This window comes from Fistularia commersonii, chromosome 10, assembly GCF_037954325.1.
Source record: "Fistularia commersonii isolate RoL2024-O1a breed Wild chromosome 10, RoL_Fcom_v1.0, whole genome shotgun sequence".
NCBI classification, from domain to species: domain Eukaryota; kingdom Metazoa; phylum Chordata; class Actinopteri; order Syngnathiformes; family Fistulariidae; genus Fistularia; species Fistularia commersonii.
Window position 1 is genome coordinate 2209246 of NC_141293.1, and position 21986 is coordinate 2231231.

Consider the following 21986-nt stretch of genomic DNA (forward strand, 5'->3'; position numbering starts at 1 on the left):
ATTACCACTACATTAAGGTATATTTTGTGCTGAATGCGAGATTATTTTTCACTCATTCCTTGATGCATTTATTACAAATACAGCAACATTTATCCATTTTTGCTCATTTTTAATAGTCCTTTACTTTTTGAATATTGTACATTTTGGTAATGGACCAAATAATCATTTCGGAGATTTTGAAGTGCGTTAATTTTGCTAAAGAGACACAGATTTGTCCCATTACATCAGCTATTCCTATGTTATCTTTGTAAGCACTGCACACACACATTTAAAGAATATCGCCACATTACTGATCCATTCTCTGATTTGCCAGATCACCAGAAACGGTTCGTACGTGTGAAACTAAAGTTCCCGCAAGCTTCCATGTTTTTAGTTCTTTATTTTCTATAGTGCTTTTCCTGCATGCTTGATTGTTACTATTTATCATCGTGCCAATCGGTAAATGTGTACAAGTGCACTCCCACAAACTTCATTTCCTATAACAGTGATCAGATACTTTGCTGAATGTGTTCTTGGCTATCGCTGTGGACAATTTGGCAAATGCACAAGAACTGACAAAGGTACTTTTACTGAACTCATCATCGTGCTTCTACTAATTATTCCAAAATTCTGCTTAATCACTGGCTCATACCTAAAAAGCCAGACGTCGGAATGCCTTTTTCTCACATTATTCATCTCTTATCTGTTCTCGGATCGATTTGTCTCTTCGACTAAAGATTCACTCATCGAATCTGATGAAACCTTCGGTTGGCATGAGACGCCGCATCTTATTAACCAAAATGCGCAGCTTACAATTATTTACTCTATATCCTCTTCTAGTGACATTGGTGTTTTTATTTCTCTTTGTGAAGGATGAGCAGGAAGAAGAGGAGGCAGCGAGTCAGAAGATCGCCTTGCAAAAAGCCAAGGAGGTGGCTGAAGTCAGCCCGCTGTCTGCAGCAAACCTCTCCATCGCAGCGTGAGCCTACATTTCACTTCCCTCCTCTTGTTGGTGTTTAAGCACGAGCACTTATATTTGGGCAGAATGTCTTCAAAGAATGTTTAATGTAAATACCTTTCCATCTTGGCTTTTGCAAGATCTTTAAGTGGTCTTATAAAGTCTCTGAGGGGTTCATTAAAATGCTCATCTAATGTGAGATTATAGGATTGTCATTGTTAGAGGCACAAAACTTGTTTTAAGCAATTTGGTAACAATCTCAAATTCAACCTCATGATGTGAAAATGTATGGAAAGCAACACATACCTAATTATTTTCCTGCTATGAACACCCTGTTTATGAAGGTGTTTAGTCCGTTTAATTGTTGCTTTACAAACATCAACAAAGGGTCTAAAGATCATCTACATTCTTAGATTAATTGAGGCTAATAAATTCTGACCCCACCTAGGAATAAATGATACATTTTTTTACTATGGCTCCTGGAAGCACATATTAATGATCAGATAATAAACATTAACCTTTAATACAAATACCATGATACCAGCATCCAGCAGCAGTCGAGGGAGAACTTCCAGCTCTTCACCAGCAGGTGTTTCTGATGCGCTCTGGTCACATGACACTACCGTCTTTTTCCGAGTGCAATAGAATCACACGCTGACTCAATCTAAGGGAGCAGTTTTAATCCTTGATTATTTTAATAGCTCATTTAAAAATACATGACACACAGATTTCTTCCCATGCACCACACCTTCCTTGTTTTAACGCCACAGTTTGTGCTGAGCGTTCCTCAACGTGCCGTTGATGTTATGTTTGTTTTTGTGTATCAAGAACCTTTGTTTCGACCTGAGATTCATTTCCAGGGTAAATGTTTTGTTTGTATCTATGACTGTGTGTGTGTGTGTTTGTGTGTGTGTGTGAGAGTGAGAGAGAGAGACGGGGTTGCAAGGTAGACAATGTTTGTATCATGATTAGGGACGCTTAGCCGCGAGAGAAAAGAGACCATTCATGCATGTTTGAGGAATCTTGACCTTTGTAAACACAATTATTATAAGAATATATTTTAAAACTTACAGAATCGAATGGTTGAAATAAAAGCAAAGTAGTCACACATTTCAAGTTCAGGGCCACAAAATAACAGCACCAGTAATATATGAGCCACCCATCCCTCCTCCTTCTGATATTCAGGTGATTGGTAGCAAATTTCACAGAAATTTCTGCATATTTCTGGAAATGTATCGCTGAATTTTCCCTACATTTTGTGATGACTTGATGGCAACGTCATATCAGTCTTGAAGTAGTGCTTATCATTTTGTGACTAATCTCTGACTGGAAGAGGTGCTTGGTTTTTGATGTTCATCGCCGATTTCTATTTAATTTGATTTCAGTAATTCTCTGAAATTTTCAGATTTTTTTTTTTTTTTTTTTTTTGCGATTTCTTGGCTATTTTATTATTTCCACATTTTTTATTACACTTTTCCCATATGTACTTGTGGCATTTTTTTCAAAAAGATATATAATATATAGTCATTAAAAATACATATAATTACGATCAAAATAAATACAAATAATTGTAATTCTTCTTCTAATAGTTTTACAAATGTGTAAATCTTGCACATCATATAGTTGCAGGTATTTAATTTCATATTAAAAGTGGGAAAGAAATTGGTTGGCCACATTCTTCAGCTGTTTAAATCCATATAAAGTAATATCGATTATCCGCACCAGACAGATACATCCACAGCATAAAGTTTCAATTCGGCTGCACGTCGGCCTGAGAAAAAGCCAAAGTAGACTCCTGTGTTGACTTAGCATTTTTATTTCTTTTTTCTTGAAAGAAAGTGTGTAATGCTTGGGATGTTAAGTTGTAGCTTTTATTATACTGTACCCACCGTATCAGCGCTAATCCAAATCCCCCTTCTCTGCAGTAAAATCAGGAGAGGCAAACAATAGAGGGAGTCTTTGTTTAGACTTGGTTATATATTTGTAGTGATAAATTATCTATGAGTGATTTATGGCGGCCGGGCGCTGTATAGAAAACCACACGGAACAATATTCTAAGGCTCTTAAATGAATTAGTATTTTTAGACTACACGTACGCAACTCTGGCTCAGCCTGACAGTCTTTAAAAGAGGGCAGGAATACAAAAATACGCCATGTCACGATTATTTAAGTCTTGGTGGTCCTCATTAAATAATTGGAAATGGTGGCGTGGTGCCTTTTCCTGTAACCTCCTCTAACGTCGAGCATTTAAAGAAACGACAGCTTTCAGCGGGAGAAAAAACTCCGCAGCAGATTCCGACAATGAACCGGGCCGAGATACAAAAACCTCATCAACTTTGTTGGTGAGCCTCGTTTGTATTCTCTTAATCCCCCATCAACTCCTCAGTACAGTATTTTGTTGGTGCGTACTATCAGTTTGTCATTTTCTGCCATATATGTCACACTTTGTCGAAATTATTTGTGATAATATGTTTTAATATGCTTTAACGGTAAAACAGGGGCAGTGCAGATGCATCCTTAAAACACCGCAGGAAGAGAAAATGTAGAAACGATAGATTCCGGGGGACTAAAGTGTCATCGCCTTGAGGGAAAACCAGGTCGGGACATGAATGTTATGAATTTTAAATTGAAGTGACAGACAGACAAGAGCAAAGATGAATGACAATCAGAACAGTCATCATGCGTAGCATGAGAGTGATGCAAGAAAGATGAAATCTGTGAGATGGTAAAAAATGAAATGGGTGGGAACGTTTCACATTCAGAGATGAGAAAAACTCAGCAAAGGAGAATCTGAATGTCTGATTGTCCTTGTTTGTCTGCGTGTACGTGAAGGGTTGCATTCCAAAATGCTCGATAGCAGAAACAAAAGTAAAAGTGCCATAACTAGCAGTTTTCAGTCGCGATGGGAAATCCTCTATTTTGTCGAAATTTATCATCAAAATTTTTCTTTCGACGTATTATTTTTTTTTCAGTTGTGGATCGATTTCGCAATGAATTTATTTTAGGCAGTAATTTACGCCATGACTTTGTCATGAACTCACAATCCCTGACCTTAAATGATTTCTTGATTGCGCATTTCTTTTAAATCTTAGGTTATTTTTGTATGACTTTCAGGTCACTCATTTTTATGGAGTTTATTGTCATTTTTTTGGTTTATCTGGAATGATTAGGGGAGTCATTCCTAAAGTCTTGATCATTTTGGGGCATATTTTAGGAAATCTAGTCCTCATTTGCACGTAATTTATCGATGATTTGGGAATGGTCAGTTGCACATTTTTTTGACTTTTTTTTTAAATTGTCTAGATGATTTTTGAGGAAATTTTTGTCAAAAAAACAAACCAAACATTTTGGAATGGAATTCTCCTGTTCTTTCATGCTATATCCCACTCACCAGCTGTTTCCCTCCTCAGCAACAAAGTACACAGTGAGTGTCACAACGCTACAGACCCCTTTCTGGACTGGTATTTATTTATTTGTTTATTCATTTCTGAATTCCTTCTGTTTTTATTAACTTTAAAAACCATTCCTCGCTTTCTTTTCCTTATTTGGAAATACCCTTCTTACCCTGTCCCTTTTGTTCTTAGCTTTTAATGGATCACATACCTGTCTTTCTTCAGCTATTATTTGTGTTGGCTTATTTTCAAGAGTTCATTTTTCCGTTGCTGCACCTCACAGTATGGCTGTCGCTTTACTGTGGTTGACTTTTGGCCCTGAGGAAAAGGGAGTTTAAATGGATGGTTGGTACAATTTATTTTGGAGGCTAAGAAAGGAGGCGGTCACTGGTTTTGTTGTTGTTGTTGTTTTTATTTGATTAAGAGTGTGTGCACATCAAGTAGATAGACATAGTTTTGTTAGGGAAAAAAACTGCAATCATTGTGACAGAATTACCATCATTTTAAGTGAGTCAACATGTTATTTGTTAACTCATGCTGGGCTTTTGGCTGCGATTTTGTCTTTTAAAAACATGGATGTATTGAGGAAGCCAGATACAGGAGCACCAGGGCATTGATGCCAAACCGAGCATTAATCAAAGCACTTTTCGGGCTAATTTTTACGTTGAGATTGTTAAAAAAAAAAAAAGATATTTTGAGGGCACAGCCAGTGAAGTCACCTGCTCATTCTGGTGTGAAACCGTTATAGATCAGCAAGATTGAATTATTTTATCTCCATTCAAGGAGCCTAGGGCTAAAAACAGACGTGATCGCAGTCTGTGGTGTTATTCCTCCTATGAAACGACAACGAGAAAGACTTAACCCCCGACGTCCCATGACTTTATGGATCGTATGACACAAGGCTTAACATAGAAATGGAGGCTCTGCTTCTGCCACTGCATCCTTTTTTTTTACGTATACAGCCATATATCTAATGACTGTTCTGGTTTTGTCTTGTGTAGATAAATTATTGTTTTAACATTCTGACCCTACCTCCTACTGTTATCCTCCATTTTGTGTCCCCACATGGCTCATCAAAAATCCCGCCTTACATTTGCAAGCTGTGTGCCACACTAAGCTGCCTCGTTTTTGTAGGTGCAGCCAAGTGACCCTTTAAACGTCTGTGGCCCCAAGTGTGTCTTTATGTCCCGGCTATTTTATGTACTCATAATTTTTTGGTGTTGTTGTCCACATCATTGTCATGAGTTTGTGTGTTTATATTTGTCCTGAGAAAAAAAAAAAAAAAAAAAAAAAAATCTTAAACATGTTTTCAATGGTGTCAATCTCCCCCCCTCCTTCTCCACTGTGTCTCATTTTGCAGTAAGGAGCAGCAGAAGAACCACAATAAGGGGATTAGCAAGTCAGTGTGGGAACAACGCACCAAGGAGCTGAGGAAGCAGACGCTGGCATCCAGCCGCGAGGCCCTCTATAATGAACTGGACCCAGACGACCGCTGGAAGGCAAGGACAGGGAGGGAGGAACACAACAATGTAAAGGACAAGGCAAAACCAAGGCCTCTAGACTTGTGCTATCAGTGTACACAAGTGATGGCGCTAATGACGACTCGTGACGCGTTGAATTTTACGCACGATATTTGGCGCGATGACCGTCGATAATCTATAACTGCTTTTTAATCAAAGCCGGAAACTCGCGCCGTCATTGTAATTCCGGCGGCTCTCTACTCTCTACATTGTGCAGGTCAATTATTCCAGGCATATCCGGCCAGATATGAAGACACACCTGGATCGGCCGTTGGTGGTCGACCCCCACGAGAACCGAAACAACAACACCAACAAGACCACGGCCAACAACGCAGACCTCTGTTTTGCTCAGCAACGTTCCGCGGAGGACATCCACAAGCATCTCCATGAGCCTAGTGGCCAAGTAGGAGGAGGCGGTGGAGGTGGCTTGGGTCCAGCCAAGCCTCCTTTGGAGCGGGGAGAGTCCTCCGAAAGCAGGAGGAGCCGTAAAGCCGATCACCCCCACCACACGTCCCGCGTCCGACTGGACGAAACGGCCATTCCCGGCCCGGGTTCGGAAGAGAGGCCGTCCAGGCGCCATCACCACACCCGCAGCGGGAGCCGCGGGGGAGGCTCGGAACACAGGAAGCCCAGGTCACATCGCAGGAATACGGAAGACGAGGACGGCGGCGGAGGAGCTGGGAAATCTGGAAGGCACAAGAGCAAAAGGGTGGAAGGAGGCGGGGAAGGAGGAGAGCGGGAGGGAAGCGGCGATGGCGGTGAGAGGAGGCCGAGAAGAAGTCGCCATGGTAACCAGACAGAAGGCGAGGGAAAGAGGATGTGCCAGCACCGGAGGAAGTATGTACAATGCCTGCGGTTATAAATATGATTAGGGTTGGGTGTCGTCCAAGATTTAATGCCTTTAAACCTTTTCTAAAATTTAAGCTGTTTAACCTCTTGTCAAGCTGACGACTGCCCTCCGAGCATTTAGCATCGGTTATACTGTAATCAACACATTTGCAATTTTTTTTTTGGGGGGGGGGCGAATTATCAACTGAAGAGTTCACATACCGTTTGAAAGCGGAGATTACTGTGATTATCAATTTCGAGGCGTAATCGGACATAAAAACGTCCGCTTCCAAAAATTTGCCATTTCGGTCCAGTTTCCTTGAAACCGCGCCGCACTGTGGACTCACACCTCACTGGTGCCAGTGGAAAATTCCATCTTTAGCCAGAGAGCGTCCAGGTTCACCGGCAGTGCCTGCTTTTATTCACGTGACTAGATTGGCGGGGATTGAAAATATTTGTTCGTGACAACGACTGATACGCTCTGTTGCGGGCGGAATTCCAAGTTCCCTGTTGTTTGTCATTCTATTATCTATTTTTATCCTTGTTGTTGTTGTCTTTGTCCTTTTAATCATCTTTTCTGTTTATATTTATAGTCATATTCATATTTATTGTTATTTTTGCACTGCTGTGACAAGCAAATTTCCCCTATCTTATCTTACCTGTCAAATCATACAATCGGTACTATCATGAAACGATACTTTTAAAATACGTGTTAAATAGCAGTTAGTATTGATTCTAGTCAATACAAGGCAACAACAGATGCAATCTTTGAAACCATTGAGTCAATATGATATTTAAGATTAAGAGCAACAGCAAAATTATACGGCTTAAATTCAAATATGTAATTCAATCCATGTTTCTGCTATTGGTCGCAATATTCACCAAACAGTTACTATATAGTGTTACCTTTTTCTGAACATCTTTGTGATTTTAATTGCGTTGTAATAAGACGAGCAAACGAGGGAAGTTTCCAGGCCCCTTTAAAAGACAGGATCGGTGAAAAGCGGTTTGTGTTTGTGATAGAAAGAGTCAAAAGGAAGATCATGGGATGGATGCATTTGCTCTCCCACAGCGTCTCTGGCATCTGTGGAATTAATGACTCCGAATTTCAGTGTTCTTTTTTTTTTTTTTCAAAATTTCAATTCAACCTTCTTTTTTTTTTCTGAAGCACCTTTATCTTTCTGAAAAAAGCCCTAAATAATTTCCCATCCAATATAAATTTCAAAGTTAGGCTTCCTTTTGTAGAGGTAATGGAGAGAGACAGAAGACGTCAGAAGATAAATAAAGGGACGCTCCCAAGAGCAAAAGATGTATCAATACACCAAGTGCCACACTGAGTTATGAACTTTCATCTTTGCACTTACACAGACTGTCAGAATCCATGAAGCATTTCTTGGATTAACTGAATTTTGACATCTCCATTACCTCCTTTTAAAGTTCATATTTCTGTATGTATATTGAAGTCATTTTCTTGGCTAATTTGCCATAATCCCAAAAGTTTATCCTCGTAATCTTCTCCGTTATTACATTTGCACTTGTGTGTGCTCACGTCGCAGCGCTAATCCCATCATTTCTGATCTTTTCTGTGGATGTTTAACCCCGAGCACCCTGCCTTTCTTTCTTTTCTTTTTTTTTTTATTTTCTTCCCAGGGATTGCAGCGTCCCTAACCTCTCTACAACACGGCCCATCCAGAAAAGGCTGTCCAGGCAGGACAGCCAGTACAGTGAGGATATGGACAACCTCATGAATACTAAACTAGTATCTGGCTCTACACCACCCATTGAGGGTCACCCTAATCCAGTTGGTAACCACACTATGGCCCCCGGCTTTGGATCCGCCCTCCATCTCGTGAACAGCGGAACTCGTGGGAGTTTAGTCACGTTAGACAGCTATGGAAACATCGGCCATCACCGTACCAGCAGCATCATCAGGCTGCCCCACCCTGACTACACCGCTATTGACATGCCGATATTCCCGTCCACCAACGCCATCCTGCAGGGTAATATGGGAATCGTAAACGTGTACCTTTTTTTTTTTTCTCTGCTGTCTCGTGTCAATTTTTAACCCCGTTCTTCCACCACGTCCCTCTTTCTATTGAATCTAGTCAATAAAAATGCCAACACAGAGCCTTTACCAGCAAAGGCAGACAAGGACGATGATGATGATGAGAAAGGAGGTGAAGGAGGACCCAGGCCCATGCCTCCCTACAGCTCCATGTTCATTCTGTCCACCACAAACCCGTAAGTAGGGTCGTATAAATACACACCTTACTTACCGCAGGTCCGCACTTGTGAAAATGCATATAAATCACCCTCAAATGTGCAAGTTGATCTGCTAAATGACCCTCGCAGGACTGCGTTGCTTTTTTTTTTTTTTTTTAAATAAGCAAAATCAGTGGCCAAATATGTTTACCGTAAAGAAAACGCAAAAGGGGGTGTTTCTGGTGTGCAGGATACCACGATGGGGAAATGCAATTAGGTCTATCAAACACACACCTTGCAATTTTCTATCTCTGTAAAATGATACGGTTCAGAGGAATGCGCCATCAGCCCGTTGCAAATATCACACTACTTTTTTTCATTGATTAAAGAAAATAATAGTTCATTCATATTTTATGTTAAGCATGAAACATTTCCCCTTTCAGTCAAGAGGTTTAAAAAAACTGGTTTGGACTGAATGTGTGGATTGCCGTGACGTGAATAAATTACTGATAACAGTAGGAAAATGAGGAACCCGTCATAGGGAAAATGATAACTACATTCTCTATCATGAAACATAAGAGTTCAAATATTTAAAAATAATGGATGAAGAGATCCATGTATGGATTGACGGATGCAGAGCTGCTTTCTAATTACAGGTAAGTTGAATGTACGCAATACCTTATATATACATTACATTTCATTCTCACTGTATTTACGTTTAATCTCCGCAGCAGAAAGGATCAGGGTTAGCTGGCATTTGTTTATTTTTTTTTTTTTGTTTGTTTTTAACAATACAAAATTCTTATTCTTTTCTTGATACCTCGCCATGTTCTCCAAATAAGCAGTCTTTTTCTTATTTCATTAACGCAACTCACAACCATTGCCGTCCTATCCAGAATTTCAGTCTTTTAATACTTGAATATGATTTATACAACTCAACAACATGTTCATTCACCTTTTCCATAAACACAGTATGTTGTGCTTCGATGGTCAAAACCATTAAAATGCAAAAATAAATAAATCCTGTTGTCTCCTCCATGTTAGGACCAGGTGTTATTGCATTATTTCTATTATTGTTTTTAATTCATTTTAGCCGATACCTGCAAAACATACTTCTAAGAGTAATCGTATAACTCGGTCTCATTTTTTTTTTACAGATCTTAGCAAGTCAGGTCTTATTATTATATTGCGCGGGCCATAAATGTTCTGCTCTACTGAATCACACCCAGATGAAATAAGCAGTCTAAGTATGCACAGCAGCCGTGCCAGAGAACTTTCCTTTTTTCCCCCTCCAAGATTTCGGCGAGCTTGTCACTATATCTGCACCCTGCGGTATTTCGAGATGTGCATCCTGCTGGTCATCGCCATGAGCAGCATCGCCCTCGCAGCCGAAGACCCCGTCTGGCCCGAATCACCCCGCAACAATGTGAGAAATGCGCCACAAGTTGGCGTTCATTTCATCAATTATCCTGTAAAAATACTTGAACTTCTGTTTATCAAACTTTGTTTTGACTCTTTTTTGATTTTGGTGTGAAATCAACCGAATTTCAACCACTCAATGGTTGATTCTATCTGTCTCTGCAGGTTCTTCGTTATTTTGATTACGTCTTCACGGGGGTTTTCACATTTGAAATGCTCATAAAGGTAAAGAGACACTAAAGATTGACATATCACTGTATGTGAACAGCTTAACATTGTTTTGCTCAACAGGTTTTTGTTTTGTTTATTTCATTTAAGGAACTGTTGGCTTTGCATTTTTGTGGCCTCAATTTACACAAACTTCGGGATTTATTCTTTAAATTGTGTCCGATCCTGTCCTTGAGACGCGAAGACCAAGCCAACAGCTGAGGTGCTTTGACGAGATCTATTCAATCAGGAAATGGGGGGAAAAAAAAAATCAACTGGCAGAGAAGTGAAGTTTCTGCAGTCAAACCACGCGCTTTATGAAATACACGTCGACAATCCGAGTCCTCGAGTTTCTCAGAAACCTCAGTCTAAGTGACTCTCGGTGCAAATCACTCTTAAACTCCGTCCCTCTCACCTCACCTCCGCCTCGGTCTCATACTCGTCTTCTTTCTCCCTCTCCTAGATGGTGGATTTGGGGCTGGTCTTGCACCAGGGCTCTTATTTCCGGGACTTGTGGAACATCCTTGACTTTATAGTGGTTAGTGGTGCTCTGGTGGCCTTCGCCTTCACGTAAGTCCCCCCCTCCCCTCCACCCTCCCCTGCTTCCCCCCTCGTTTCGACCATCCTCCGCTCTTCCCTCTGTCACCCCTACGACTTCACTTCATCTTTATTTTTATTGTCTCTATCGTCTTTTCCTTCATCTTGCCCTCCCTCGCCATCAACCCCCTGCCAAAATATACAAACGGCCTGTCCTCTCCAGATGGCCAAATACCCCACAGATTTGCCCCTCATTCAGCATCAACCTCACAGCCTTGCCATTTCTCGGGCCCCCTCCTTTACCTCAACACATTTTAAAAGTTTCCCGGCATTTCCCTCCTTCCTACCTCCGCATTGTTGTGTGAGAGGTGAGGACCACTCTTTGCACCTGTAACCCTTTAGTGCCCAGGGCGTTCTAAAGCTAAAGGCCCCATGCAAAGCCAGGCCTTGTTCCCAAAAAAGCTCCACACCCTTCTCTGCGGCTAAGCAGGTATTTTAAAACCCTTGATCTGCATGATTTTGAAGATGAGTAATAGTTTGATTTGCATAAGCAGGTTATGTAGGAGTTTTAGAGGTGTAAGTACCTTTTTTTTTTTTTTTTTTCTCGTTTAAGCACAGCATGAATTGTGACTTTGGGAATTTATCGTCCACCTTGCATGGTTCGGAGAATGTGATGTCAGAAAAACCTGCTATACCAGCCATTTTAATGTTATATGGGGATAAAAGTGTGACAGTATTTTGGGGTCATAGTGTACATCCTGTGATGTACCGCACACGGATGTTGACATTTTTAAAAACATTCTCACAGGCCCTGAAGACCTTAGAAAACCATTCTGTAAGCAAATTCTACTGTACTTTAACATAGGGTTTGATAATAACACCAATTGCAGTTATATGTTTCATGCTGGTATATAGATATGCTGTAGGTTCGTGTTTGTTTTGATAGAATATCAATATTGTGCAATTGCGTTCGATAGAAAGCCAAAGACATGCAAGTTGGAGTTGATTTGTGAATGATTATAGCATTATATGGTTCACAATTACTGGCCTTAATATAGTATCTTCCAAGTATGCAACACTGAAGCAATGCTCCATTAACTGAATAATTTCTTTCACAAACATTGTCAATGTCAATAAGAAATGTTGTAGATTTCTTAGAATGTGGAAAAAAGAGGATTTCACATGTCTTGACATCAGAATTTAGGTGGAATTTCACTAAAAAAATATCTTTCCCACTAACCACTGAACATTTTGAGACTCGTGCTTTTACTTTCTCTGCATTTTTATTTCACCCCACTGTTTGTGATCTTTAGGACCTAAACAACAGCCGAAATCATCATTATCTTTCAGCATAATATGTTTGTGTGTTTTTCTTTTTATTCACTGAAATGCCATAAATACGCACATCTTTTTTTAATCTTATCCATGCAAAATTCAGACGACAAAATTAGTAAAAACAATTTAGCAGCTCGACGTCTTTTGCGCAATTATGTCGCGATGTCCGAGCCTCTAGATTTGAAACTTACGCAATAACCGACAAACCATGAGACAAAATGTGCGACAAAAAGTTGAGGTCTGATGTAACAAATGCTGCAGGCACTTTGGAGACGTTAGCTGGGGGTTGATTTGAAGATGCTCTTCCCAGTGGCAGGTGCTCCAGGGTTCTAGCGAAGCCTCTTCTGTAAGATCTGCGTTTCCAACCCATTTCAATTTGTCTCTCTCCACTGCCCTAATTTCTGTTGAACGTCTTATATTTCTGCATTTATGTGTCCTATACTCTCTTTACGTCAAGTGTCACATATTTCTGTGTAAATCAGCGTATATAAGAGGTTTTTTTTTTTTTTTCGTTTTGTTTATTTTTTTCCTCCCTTGTTCAACAACTGTTTACACAGGAATAATAACGTTTCCTCTTAACATATTTTAATAGATGAATGCCGCCTTTCGTGACGATAAAACCTAAATCAAATGTAGTTGGCTTCGAAGCTAATGCAAGGATGTACTGTGCAGTTCCTCAATGTTAAATCAGTTTGACATTTCGTCAAAGAAATCAATAGAATTTTTTTTAAGATACACGGCGGTGCCTTTTGCATCGCATTGATATATTTCACATTGTAAATCGGGAGAGAATTTCAACTATAGAGGCCAACTTTCGGTGTTTAACAATGATAGGGGTTAACAGCACTAATGCAAACAGGTCAGAACAGGCTCATGCACATCCTGATAATGTCTTAATTAAATTGGTGGAAATCAAACAGCACTCCAGAAAGGCTCGGCAGCCTCATCGGAGATGTTTATCGCCCCTCCTAATCCAATTAGTCTGGTCTGAGGGCTGCTGGAGTCCTGGACTATCTTTCCGCGCTGAGATTCATGTCCAGTCATGCTTCCGAGACACAGACAGACACCTCTGATAAACCGAGTGAGGGACAGATAACCGCCGTCATTCCTCATCGGCTTTTTATGAAATCAAACTGTCATTTTCAGCATCCCTGGGCAGAAATGAATCTTACTTACGTGAACTTAGTCCAAATTAAAAGGAACGGAGAGTTTGACAATCCTCTGCTGTTTCTGCTCTCATCAATAGAAGTAGTAATAGTAGTAGAAGTTGAATTACTTGTTAGCAAGTTAGAATACACATAAACTAAGAGTGTGTGAGATTGAAAAGGTCGGACCCTAATGTTTGTATAAGTCTAGCATACATTCAAATTCATTTATCAAAAATAGTCGTAACAGATAGATGGCGTTCATTGAGCATTTTTGAAAAAAACAAAACAGTGAGTTCTTGCATTTTCTATGCAGTCTTTTTTTCTGCCGTCCTAATTGAAATAGGCAATCGATTAAAATGAAGCATTGTCTAGCCATTTGGAGCGAAGCTCTTTTTTTTTTTTTTTTTTTTTTGCAAGTGCAAACTTTCCATCGTGCAACTGTGAAATTGCAGCAGGGAGCTGCCCTGCCTCTTGGTTTACGATACAGTGACATTTCTAAAATGGTCTTTCATATTAAATACGATTGGCTAAATTGACAGCTATTCTAAAAAGCAGAAGATGTGGCAAAGCCTTGACGAATGACGTAATGCACTCAAGAAAAATCAAACTTTGGGCCGAACAAAAATCCCAAACTACATTTGAACTATGTACTTTGCTAATGCAATATTACGAGAGGCCTGATGATCTTTTGACCTTTCACCTTAATACGTTTTATAAATGATTTCATGAATATATAAACATGTTGGCTGTCGGAGGGGAGATGTTGGTGCCGTAAATGTTTCCTTGTTTATATTCATGTGTTCATGTGCCTCAGTAGACTTTGGATGTGAGGGTCACTCTAACAAAAAGTAGGCCTTGTCTTTTTCTTTTTCTCTCTCTCTCTTTCTTTCTATCTGTCCCTCACATGATTGTTTTTCCTTTAAAAACCCTTCCTTTCTCTGTCTCCCATTGTGTTTCCTCCTCCTGCCCTTTGTCTCCCCGTCTCTCTCCCTCTGTCTCACTGTCTCTCACTCTTTTCTCATCTCTTCGTTCGTTCGGACCACCAACAGCGGCGGCGGGTAAAGTTCTCTACCGTTTTCTCCCTTCTTCTTCTCACACGTCCCCCCTCTTTTCATCCATCCTTCCACCTTCACTGATGACTCCTGTGAGCGTCTCTCCCGCTCTGTCTCCATTGTTCACCATGGAACAGCAACTGACTCGGGTTCACGCGAATGAAGGAATTGATTTGATATTTCATCGGTGGAGTTCGAGGGCGCGCCGTCCGCGAGCAGAGTTGATGCTCGCGTGAGTTCATAGGGCAGCGAAAGACAGGAAGACATTTAAATACAGAAAGGAAAGGAAAGGAAAAATATTACTTTGGAGTATAAGGAAGTAAGAGTAGAAACACTTACAATACACACTTGCATACTTGTACTTACACACGCACATCTATACAGATATGCAAACCATCTGGCCCAACAGCTGTAAGACACATGTAGCGTTGTTCACACACACACACACACACATGCACACAGATGCCTAAATGATCTTTTGACCCTATTCTGCTCATCCAGCTCTTAGTGCGAAATGTGAGCATATTACAGGAATTTAGAGAATAAGAATAAGAACAACTTTATTTATCCCGAAGGAAATTGTTGTGCCAGAGTTTCAAGTAAAACATAACAATGATAAATAATAGTAGGAAAGAGGGAGAATAAGAAATACAAATAAAACTATAAAGTGTCAAAGTCAAGGCTATAAAGTGTTTTAAGGTCTTAAAAAGTACTAAGATTTGAATATTCCCTTCGGCTGAAGGAAGAGGAATTAAAAAGTCTGATTCCTCTGATGAATTGTGTTCCTATTTGGTTACAGTGTAATGGTAGTAATCAGGGAGATGGACAAATATTGCTTTTTAACCCAACTGTATTTATTTAAAAGTCATAATTTCTTAGCTATAAAAGCAATAGAGACATATATCATAACAGATATAATACTTAATATTCCCTAACTACACTCACATACTGATACTTAATTAGCAGGGCATTACCTTGAAAGGTGTGTGTGTGTGTGTGTGTGTGTGTGTGTGTGTGTGTGTGTGTGTGTGTGTGTGTGTGTGTGTGTGTGTGTGTGTGTGTGTGTGTGTGTGTGTGTGTGTGTGTGTGTGTGTGTGTGTGTGTGTGTGTGTGTGTGTGTGTGTGTGTGTGATACAATGTTAATCATAACCTACAATAAAAGAAGGACAATCATAAACAAATCACATATAAATGCTCATCTAATACAGCTATATATTATAAATAATTTTTCTGCCAGACACAATTCAATTGGTCAGCTTTAACTAATATCATACATCAGGAAATTGTGACCAAATTTTTCTTTGATGCTCGGTAATATAATGATAATCCAGTTTTACATTTTTTCAAATATCTTTTTTTTTCTGTTTTTTTTTATTTTATTTCGGCACTTGGTTACATTTTGAAATGTTACTAGTTCGCTGGATTGCATCATGGTCATTTCGGTGCCCAGAGAGTTCACGGTGACTGAAATTCGATGGAAGCGACGGAAAGAAATCCCGAGTTATATTGTGCTGCAATAATAAGCAAACATTTTAACCAGCAGAGCTTTAAAAAGATACCCATCTTTGCCAAAAAGGCCCATAAGACAAGATTCCATGCTGTTTGAACAATGCTGTCGATAAAGCTTCCCTGGGTGGGTCATCGGGAGTCATTGAACGAGAGAGTTTGTCTGTAATTTTTTTTTTTGGCCACTTTTATTCTTTTGCCTTCTTTTTATGATTTACAATACATTAAAAGTCACAGATTCCTCAAGAAATGTCTCTTCAAGCGGCCAAAAGGTTTCTCCAGACCAAGTCCTGGGGTTGTGATGCAGATTAGTCCGAAGGAGCGGGATCTATTCTAATGCGTTTCTGCAATTATTTATTTTTAGCCTTTTCTTTTATCCGACCACTTTTTTTTTTTTTTTTTTAACTCACTTCAATTATTGATTCTTTTTAATGCTGCAGAGAAACTCCCAATCCCACACCAGTTTGGGCACCATTGGAAAGGGCTACCTTATGCACGGAGACTTTTTTTGGTTTTGAATTCTTTTACTTGTTTTCTCCACAGGTCAAAATTGACCTGCTGAAAAAAAAAAACACACAAAAAAAAACAAAAAAAAAAACACACGGTGCCCTTTAGGATCACGTGACAGAACTCTCTCTGCAAATGCCTCAGTGTAGACTTGAGTTTTCATCACTAAAGCTATCGCTCCAACTAATAAATCGTATTTACTGCTGCATAGAAAGTAAGGTTTCAATGCAACATGAATACTCTCCACCATTAGCTGGGCATGTCGGAGGCGGCTTCTGCCACCTCTGTACAGCAATGACATACATTGCCGGGTTTTGAATGTAGCTTCGAGATAGCATCCAGGCAGGAATGATATCGGTCGGTGCCAAAGCATGTACTGTAGTAGTAGAGTAACACTGTAGCATGTAGCTACAACGCTAGTTTCACACCTAGGCTAGAGTGTAATATGATAGCAACGCAGCATGTGTTGCTATGTATTGAACCCAGACGCAGTTACTCATTTTGAGTTAACTCGGACACAAACGCCATCAGAGTATGGCTTCCCGCTGCCCATTTCAGACACAGGAAGAGGAAAACAATCGTATCCCGATCGCTAACTCTGAATTTTTGTGTGTGTGTTTCTGTTTGTGTGTGTGTGTGTTCATGTCTGGATGAACATACAGGGGGAGCAGTAAGGGAAAAGACATCAGCACCATCAAGTCCTTGAGGGTGCTGAGAGTGTTACGACCTCTGAAGACGATTAAACGTCTTCCAAAACTCAAGGTGGGATTTTCCGACATTTTACGTCTTTTAAACGTTTGTCACGAAACGAACAGTAAAAAAAAATAGTCAAATCTAAATAAAGTCTTGCTATGTAGATTAGAAATATGGCAGTGATTGATGAGGAGAGAGCATTTTTTTTTTTTTTTACATTCTATTTCTTTTTAAACAAAACTGTTTTAATATGACACACTCTAAATCATTACATAAGAGGATCATTCCTGGGACTTTTTTATTAACTAGAATTCCATATGTAACTGAAAAGGAGGTTTCTTCCATGCCCTTATGTTTCATTTAATAGTTTTTTTATTTATCACCTGTATGATAAAGAAAATGAATCTACATTTAACCGCATTCTCCTCTTGATTTTCAGGCTGTGTTCGACTGCGTGGTGAACTCTTTGAAAAACGTCCTCAACATCCTGATAGTCTACCTACTCTTCATGTTCATCTTCGCGGTGGTGGCTGTGCAGCTCTTTAAGGGGCGCTTCTTTTACTGCACAGATGAATCCAAAGAGTTTGAGCGCGACTGCAGGTCAAGAAAATAGCGGTTCTTTCTCAGCGATCGAAATCGTTTCGGTCACTTTTGCATTTCACGGAAAATACTCAGTTGTTCCGTCGTGCGTGTATTTTGTGTGTTTTTTTTCAGGGGCGAGTATCTGGTGTACGAACGCGATAACGAAGTGAAGGCACAGAAGCGGGAGTGGAAGAAGTACGATTTCCACTACGACAACGTGGCTTGGGCCCTGCTCACTCTCTTTACCGTCTCGACCGGAGAGGGGTGGCCGCAGTGAGTAGCGACACGACACTTTGTGCTCTCAAAAGACCAAACTATCTCATCATCGGACGCCCGACAAACCCCCTCCTCTGTGTTTTTTTTTTTTTTTTGTTTTGTCAGGGTGCTGAAACATTCAGTCGATGCGACCTATGAGAATCAGGGCCCAAGTCCGGGATACCGGATGGAGATGTCCATCTTTTACGTGGTGTACTTCGTGGTCTTCCCCTTCTTCTTCGTCAACATCTTCGTGGCTCTAATTATCATCACCTTCCAGGAGCAAGGGGACAAGATGATGGAGGACTACAGTCTGGAAAAGAACGAGGTGAGGGAGGATTCGCTGACTTAATAAGGATAAAGGCGCGGGAAAGTCAGGAGGAATTAGAGGATCAGACCGAAAGGGGCGAGAGCGGATCAGTAGAGGAAGAGAGGGCTTTAAGTAATACCTGATAATAACTGTGAACTATTAACCATTAGTTAAATTAGTGAAACTATTCCTTGAATTTCTGCTTTATTATGTGTTTTATTCTTCATTCATTCTCATTATTTTAAATGATGAATATATACACTGCTTAAAAAATTAAAGGGAATGCTGAAATAACACATCCTAGATTTGAATGAATGAAATATTCTTATGAAATACAAATTCACACGAAAATAATCAATGGAAATCAAATGTAAGAACCCATGGAGGTCCTGATTTGGAGTCACACTCGAAACTAAAGTGTAAAAACACACTCCAGGCCGGTCCAACGTTGATGTAATGTCCTTAAAACAAGTCAAAACGAATCGCTGTTGCTTCTGAAGTGGACGGTTTGATTTCACACGAGTGCGATCGACTCGAAGCTACATGGCGTCGTGGAAGTGTTCCCTTTATTTTTTTGAGCAGTATAGTAAACTAATGCGCGTCGTACCGAGTACCGGTTCGTTGTACCGAGCTTTTTATGATGTTTATCACAAATATTTATTGTCTTTTTCTCGCTGATATATATGCATTTTATATGTCTTTTAATGCTATTTTCCAGTCTAGTTCCGCATAGACTTTTTCCAGGGACCTGCAGTCACTGTGATCACAATTCATCTTGATTTCGTAATGCCTATATTTTTTATGTGTTCATTTTATTTTATAGAGAGCCTGTATAGACTTTGCCATCAATGCTAAGCCTCTGACACGCCACATGCCCCAAAACAAGCTAAGCTTTCAGTACCGGATGTGGGAGTTTGTGGTTTCGCCGCCATTTGAATATACAATCATGGCAATGATCGCGCTCAACACCGTCGTCCTCATGATGAAGGTGAGACGCAACAGTCGCTACGATTCTATCCAACAACACTGAAATCTCATGGTTTGGCAAATTCTCTGATATATTTGGCAGCTTCTACATAATTTTGATATAATAACTTGGTAACGTCTTCCTCAAAATGTATAATTTCAATGCGATTTCTCGGTCATTTTTTTAAATAATTTCGTACTTGTTGAGAATGTGATATGGGGTTTTTTTTTTTGATTATTTTTCACAAGCTGTTTGTTCATTTCTGTATGATTTTAATAGTATAATTTCTATACTTTAATATTTTAATTTTCTGGTATTTTATTTGTTGAGATAATCTTAGATTTTTCAGGAGTTCTGTATGATTAATTAACTGTTTAATTTCTTGATTTCTCAAGTCAACTAGTAAAGATTCCAGTGATATCTTGTTCCTTGTTTTTTTTTGTTTTCTTTTTGAGAATTAGTCATGAATTGTGAGCGTTTTCTTAAGTGTGTGTGTGTAATTCTTTGACTAAACGCCATTATAGTGTAAAATCTAGCTAAATAACAATATAGTTCCGTATCAAGGAGCTCCAACTACCTATTTCTACTTCATCTACCGTAATATTAATTTATTGGTATGTCCTCTTTGTCCTGATGCTGTATTTGTGTCCGAATAAGTATCATTATTAAAATCCTGGTTGTTTCTGGATATCTGTGTGTGTGTTTGTGTGCATACGTGCTTGTGTGTGTATGTGTCCTTATGTGTGTTTTTATCTGTTCATAGTATGATGGAGCTTCCGCTACCTACGAAGCTGTATTAGCTAACCTGAACATCGTGTTTACCTCCCTCTTCTCCATGGAGTGTGTACTCAAGATCATTGCCTTTGGAGCGCTGGTGAGTGTGTGTGTTGTGTGTGTGTGTGTGTGTATGCATGGGTGCGCATCTGGGGGATACACTCGTCTACTGTATCTTTGTGTGACTGTTGTTTCTGCAAACAGCTGAAAGTCAGACGCCGTCATTATTATATTATTACACAGCAGCGTTACAAACAGGTTATTAAAGGTGACTGTGTAAGGTTGAGCGTCATCGCAACAAGCACACAAGATTCAGACATACTATTTTAGACCAAACAGGCAACAATTAGCACATTTTTTTTAATCCTAATTATTTTTCACATGAATACAAAGAAAGTTAAACTTGGATCGAGAATAAACGTCATGAAGGCACACGTTAGAGAAGACGTGATGTTAAAAATGAATGACAGATGGGTGTTTTAAGAGATTAGAAAGTGGGTAGAGATTTAGCCTGATGGGATTTCAATATCAAACACACACACACACACACATTACAAGTGGACAAACTGCACCCCCTGAAAAGTGTATGTTAAAGTGGTTTATCGTAATATCCGCCTCCCTTATTCTCAGAATAGGACCGCTGGCAGGATATCGGAAAGTCTGAAGTATTTAGTCTTCATTAACCTGCAGCCAGACAAAAAAAAGAAATTTCATCTGGAATTGTGTTCAAAGGAAATATTTTTAAGCGCAGTTGTGTTACCCCACCCATTCATGGTCATATCTGCAGCGATTTCTTGCTTTTTTTTTTTTTTTTCCTTTTTTGCTTTTTTTTTTATTTAAAGGAACTTACTTTTTTGGTGACTTTCAAGATTCCAATGAATCTCCGTGACTCTCAGAAAACCGTCACATTTTTCACATGTCTTAATATTCAATTTGGAGGTTTGTTCTTCAGATACCCCTTCATTTTTATAGTATTTCAGAACTAATATTTTTAAGTGTTTCATGCTTTCGCTTTCTGCTTCATTCCTTTTCTTTCTGCCTCTTTTTAACTTCAGATCATTCTGCCATATAATTTTGGGCTGATTTCCTAATTCATCAATTAATTTGTTTATTTTTCTTAATGTCTCCCTCCTCTTCTGTTCACAGAATTACTTTAAAGATGCCTGGAATATTTTTGACTGTGTCACAGTTTTGGGCAGTATCACTGACATTCTGGTCACCGAACTTGGGGTAAGTGACAGGATGTGGGTGTTTTGTACACACAGGAGATTTACTTACGCTGGTGAACATGGATTCACGCAGCTGTCACACAAACCTACAGAGGACAAAACACGTAGTTTTACAGAAAAACATGTTGGAGGTCACCATTCAGCCTCCCGCTGTCCACTCATTCATGAAAATCCCTTGAAAGTTTGACGTCCCTGTTGATGGAGTGGGAAGACGCCACCCTCCTGGAAGCTAACTGAGTCACCGATTAATGATCCCCTGTAGTAATTCAGTGTCCACAAATAATGCTTATTATATATGTTATAATAGTTCAATAGTAACGGCATTGGAAATACCATATATAGTAAAAACCACTATTTTCCCTAAAAAGAATCACATGGATTAATCATTCAAAATATGTTTATCAATGCAATATTTAATATAAAACTCACAAAATTCAATTTAAATTAATTTTAACAATTGTTTTTTTTTTTTCATTTTCATTTCTTGCTCATTTCTTTGAATGCCCAACAATCTAATAAATACAGCAATAAGCAAAGCACAAGTCATTTGAAATGTTCATTCTCATAGCACGTATCTTTGTTGTGA

The 21986-nt window shown here is 39.5% G+C and overlaps 1 protein-coding gene across 20 annotated transcripts in view; it reads left to right on the plus strand.

Moving 5' to 3' along the window:
* The window catches only part of cacna1aa (calcium channel, voltage-dependent, P/Q type, alpha 1A subunit, a), a 92960-nt gene that overhangs the window by 38901 nt on the left and 32073 nt on the right, over positions 1–21986 (plus strand). For 17 of the 20 annotated variants that reach the window (XM_086153229.1, XM_086153230.1, XM_086153209.1 and 14 more), the window contains 17 exons: positions 493–560; positions 852–958; positions 4348–4398; positions 5690–5858; positions 6067–6686; positions 8328–8677; positions 8783–8918; positions 10176–10305; positions 10464–10523; positions 10969–11075; positions 17253–17352; positions 17723–17883; positions 17998–18138; positions 18247–18448; positions 19254–19418; positions 20161–20271; positions 21318–21401. In XM_086153229.1, coding sequence (XP_086009355.1) covers positions 493–560; positions 852–958; positions 4348–4398; positions 5690–5858; positions 6067–6686; positions 8328–8677; positions 8783–8918; positions 10176–10305; positions 10464–10523; positions 10969–11075; positions 17253–17352; positions 17723–17883; positions 17998–18138; positions 18247–18448; positions 19254–19418; positions 20161–20271; positions 21318–21401 — 2762 coding nt within the window. The remainder of the gene's footprint in view (positions 1–492; positions 561–851; positions 959–4347; positions 4399–5689; positions 5859–6066; positions 6687–8327; positions 8678–8782; positions 8919–10175; positions 10306–10463; positions 10524–10968; positions 11076–17252; positions 17353–17722; positions 17884–17997; positions 18139–18246; positions 18449–19253; positions 19419–20160; positions 20272–21317; positions 21402–21986) is intronic. The other 3 variants (XM_086153215.1, XM_086153221.1, XM_086153222.1) reach the window with 3 other exon arrangements.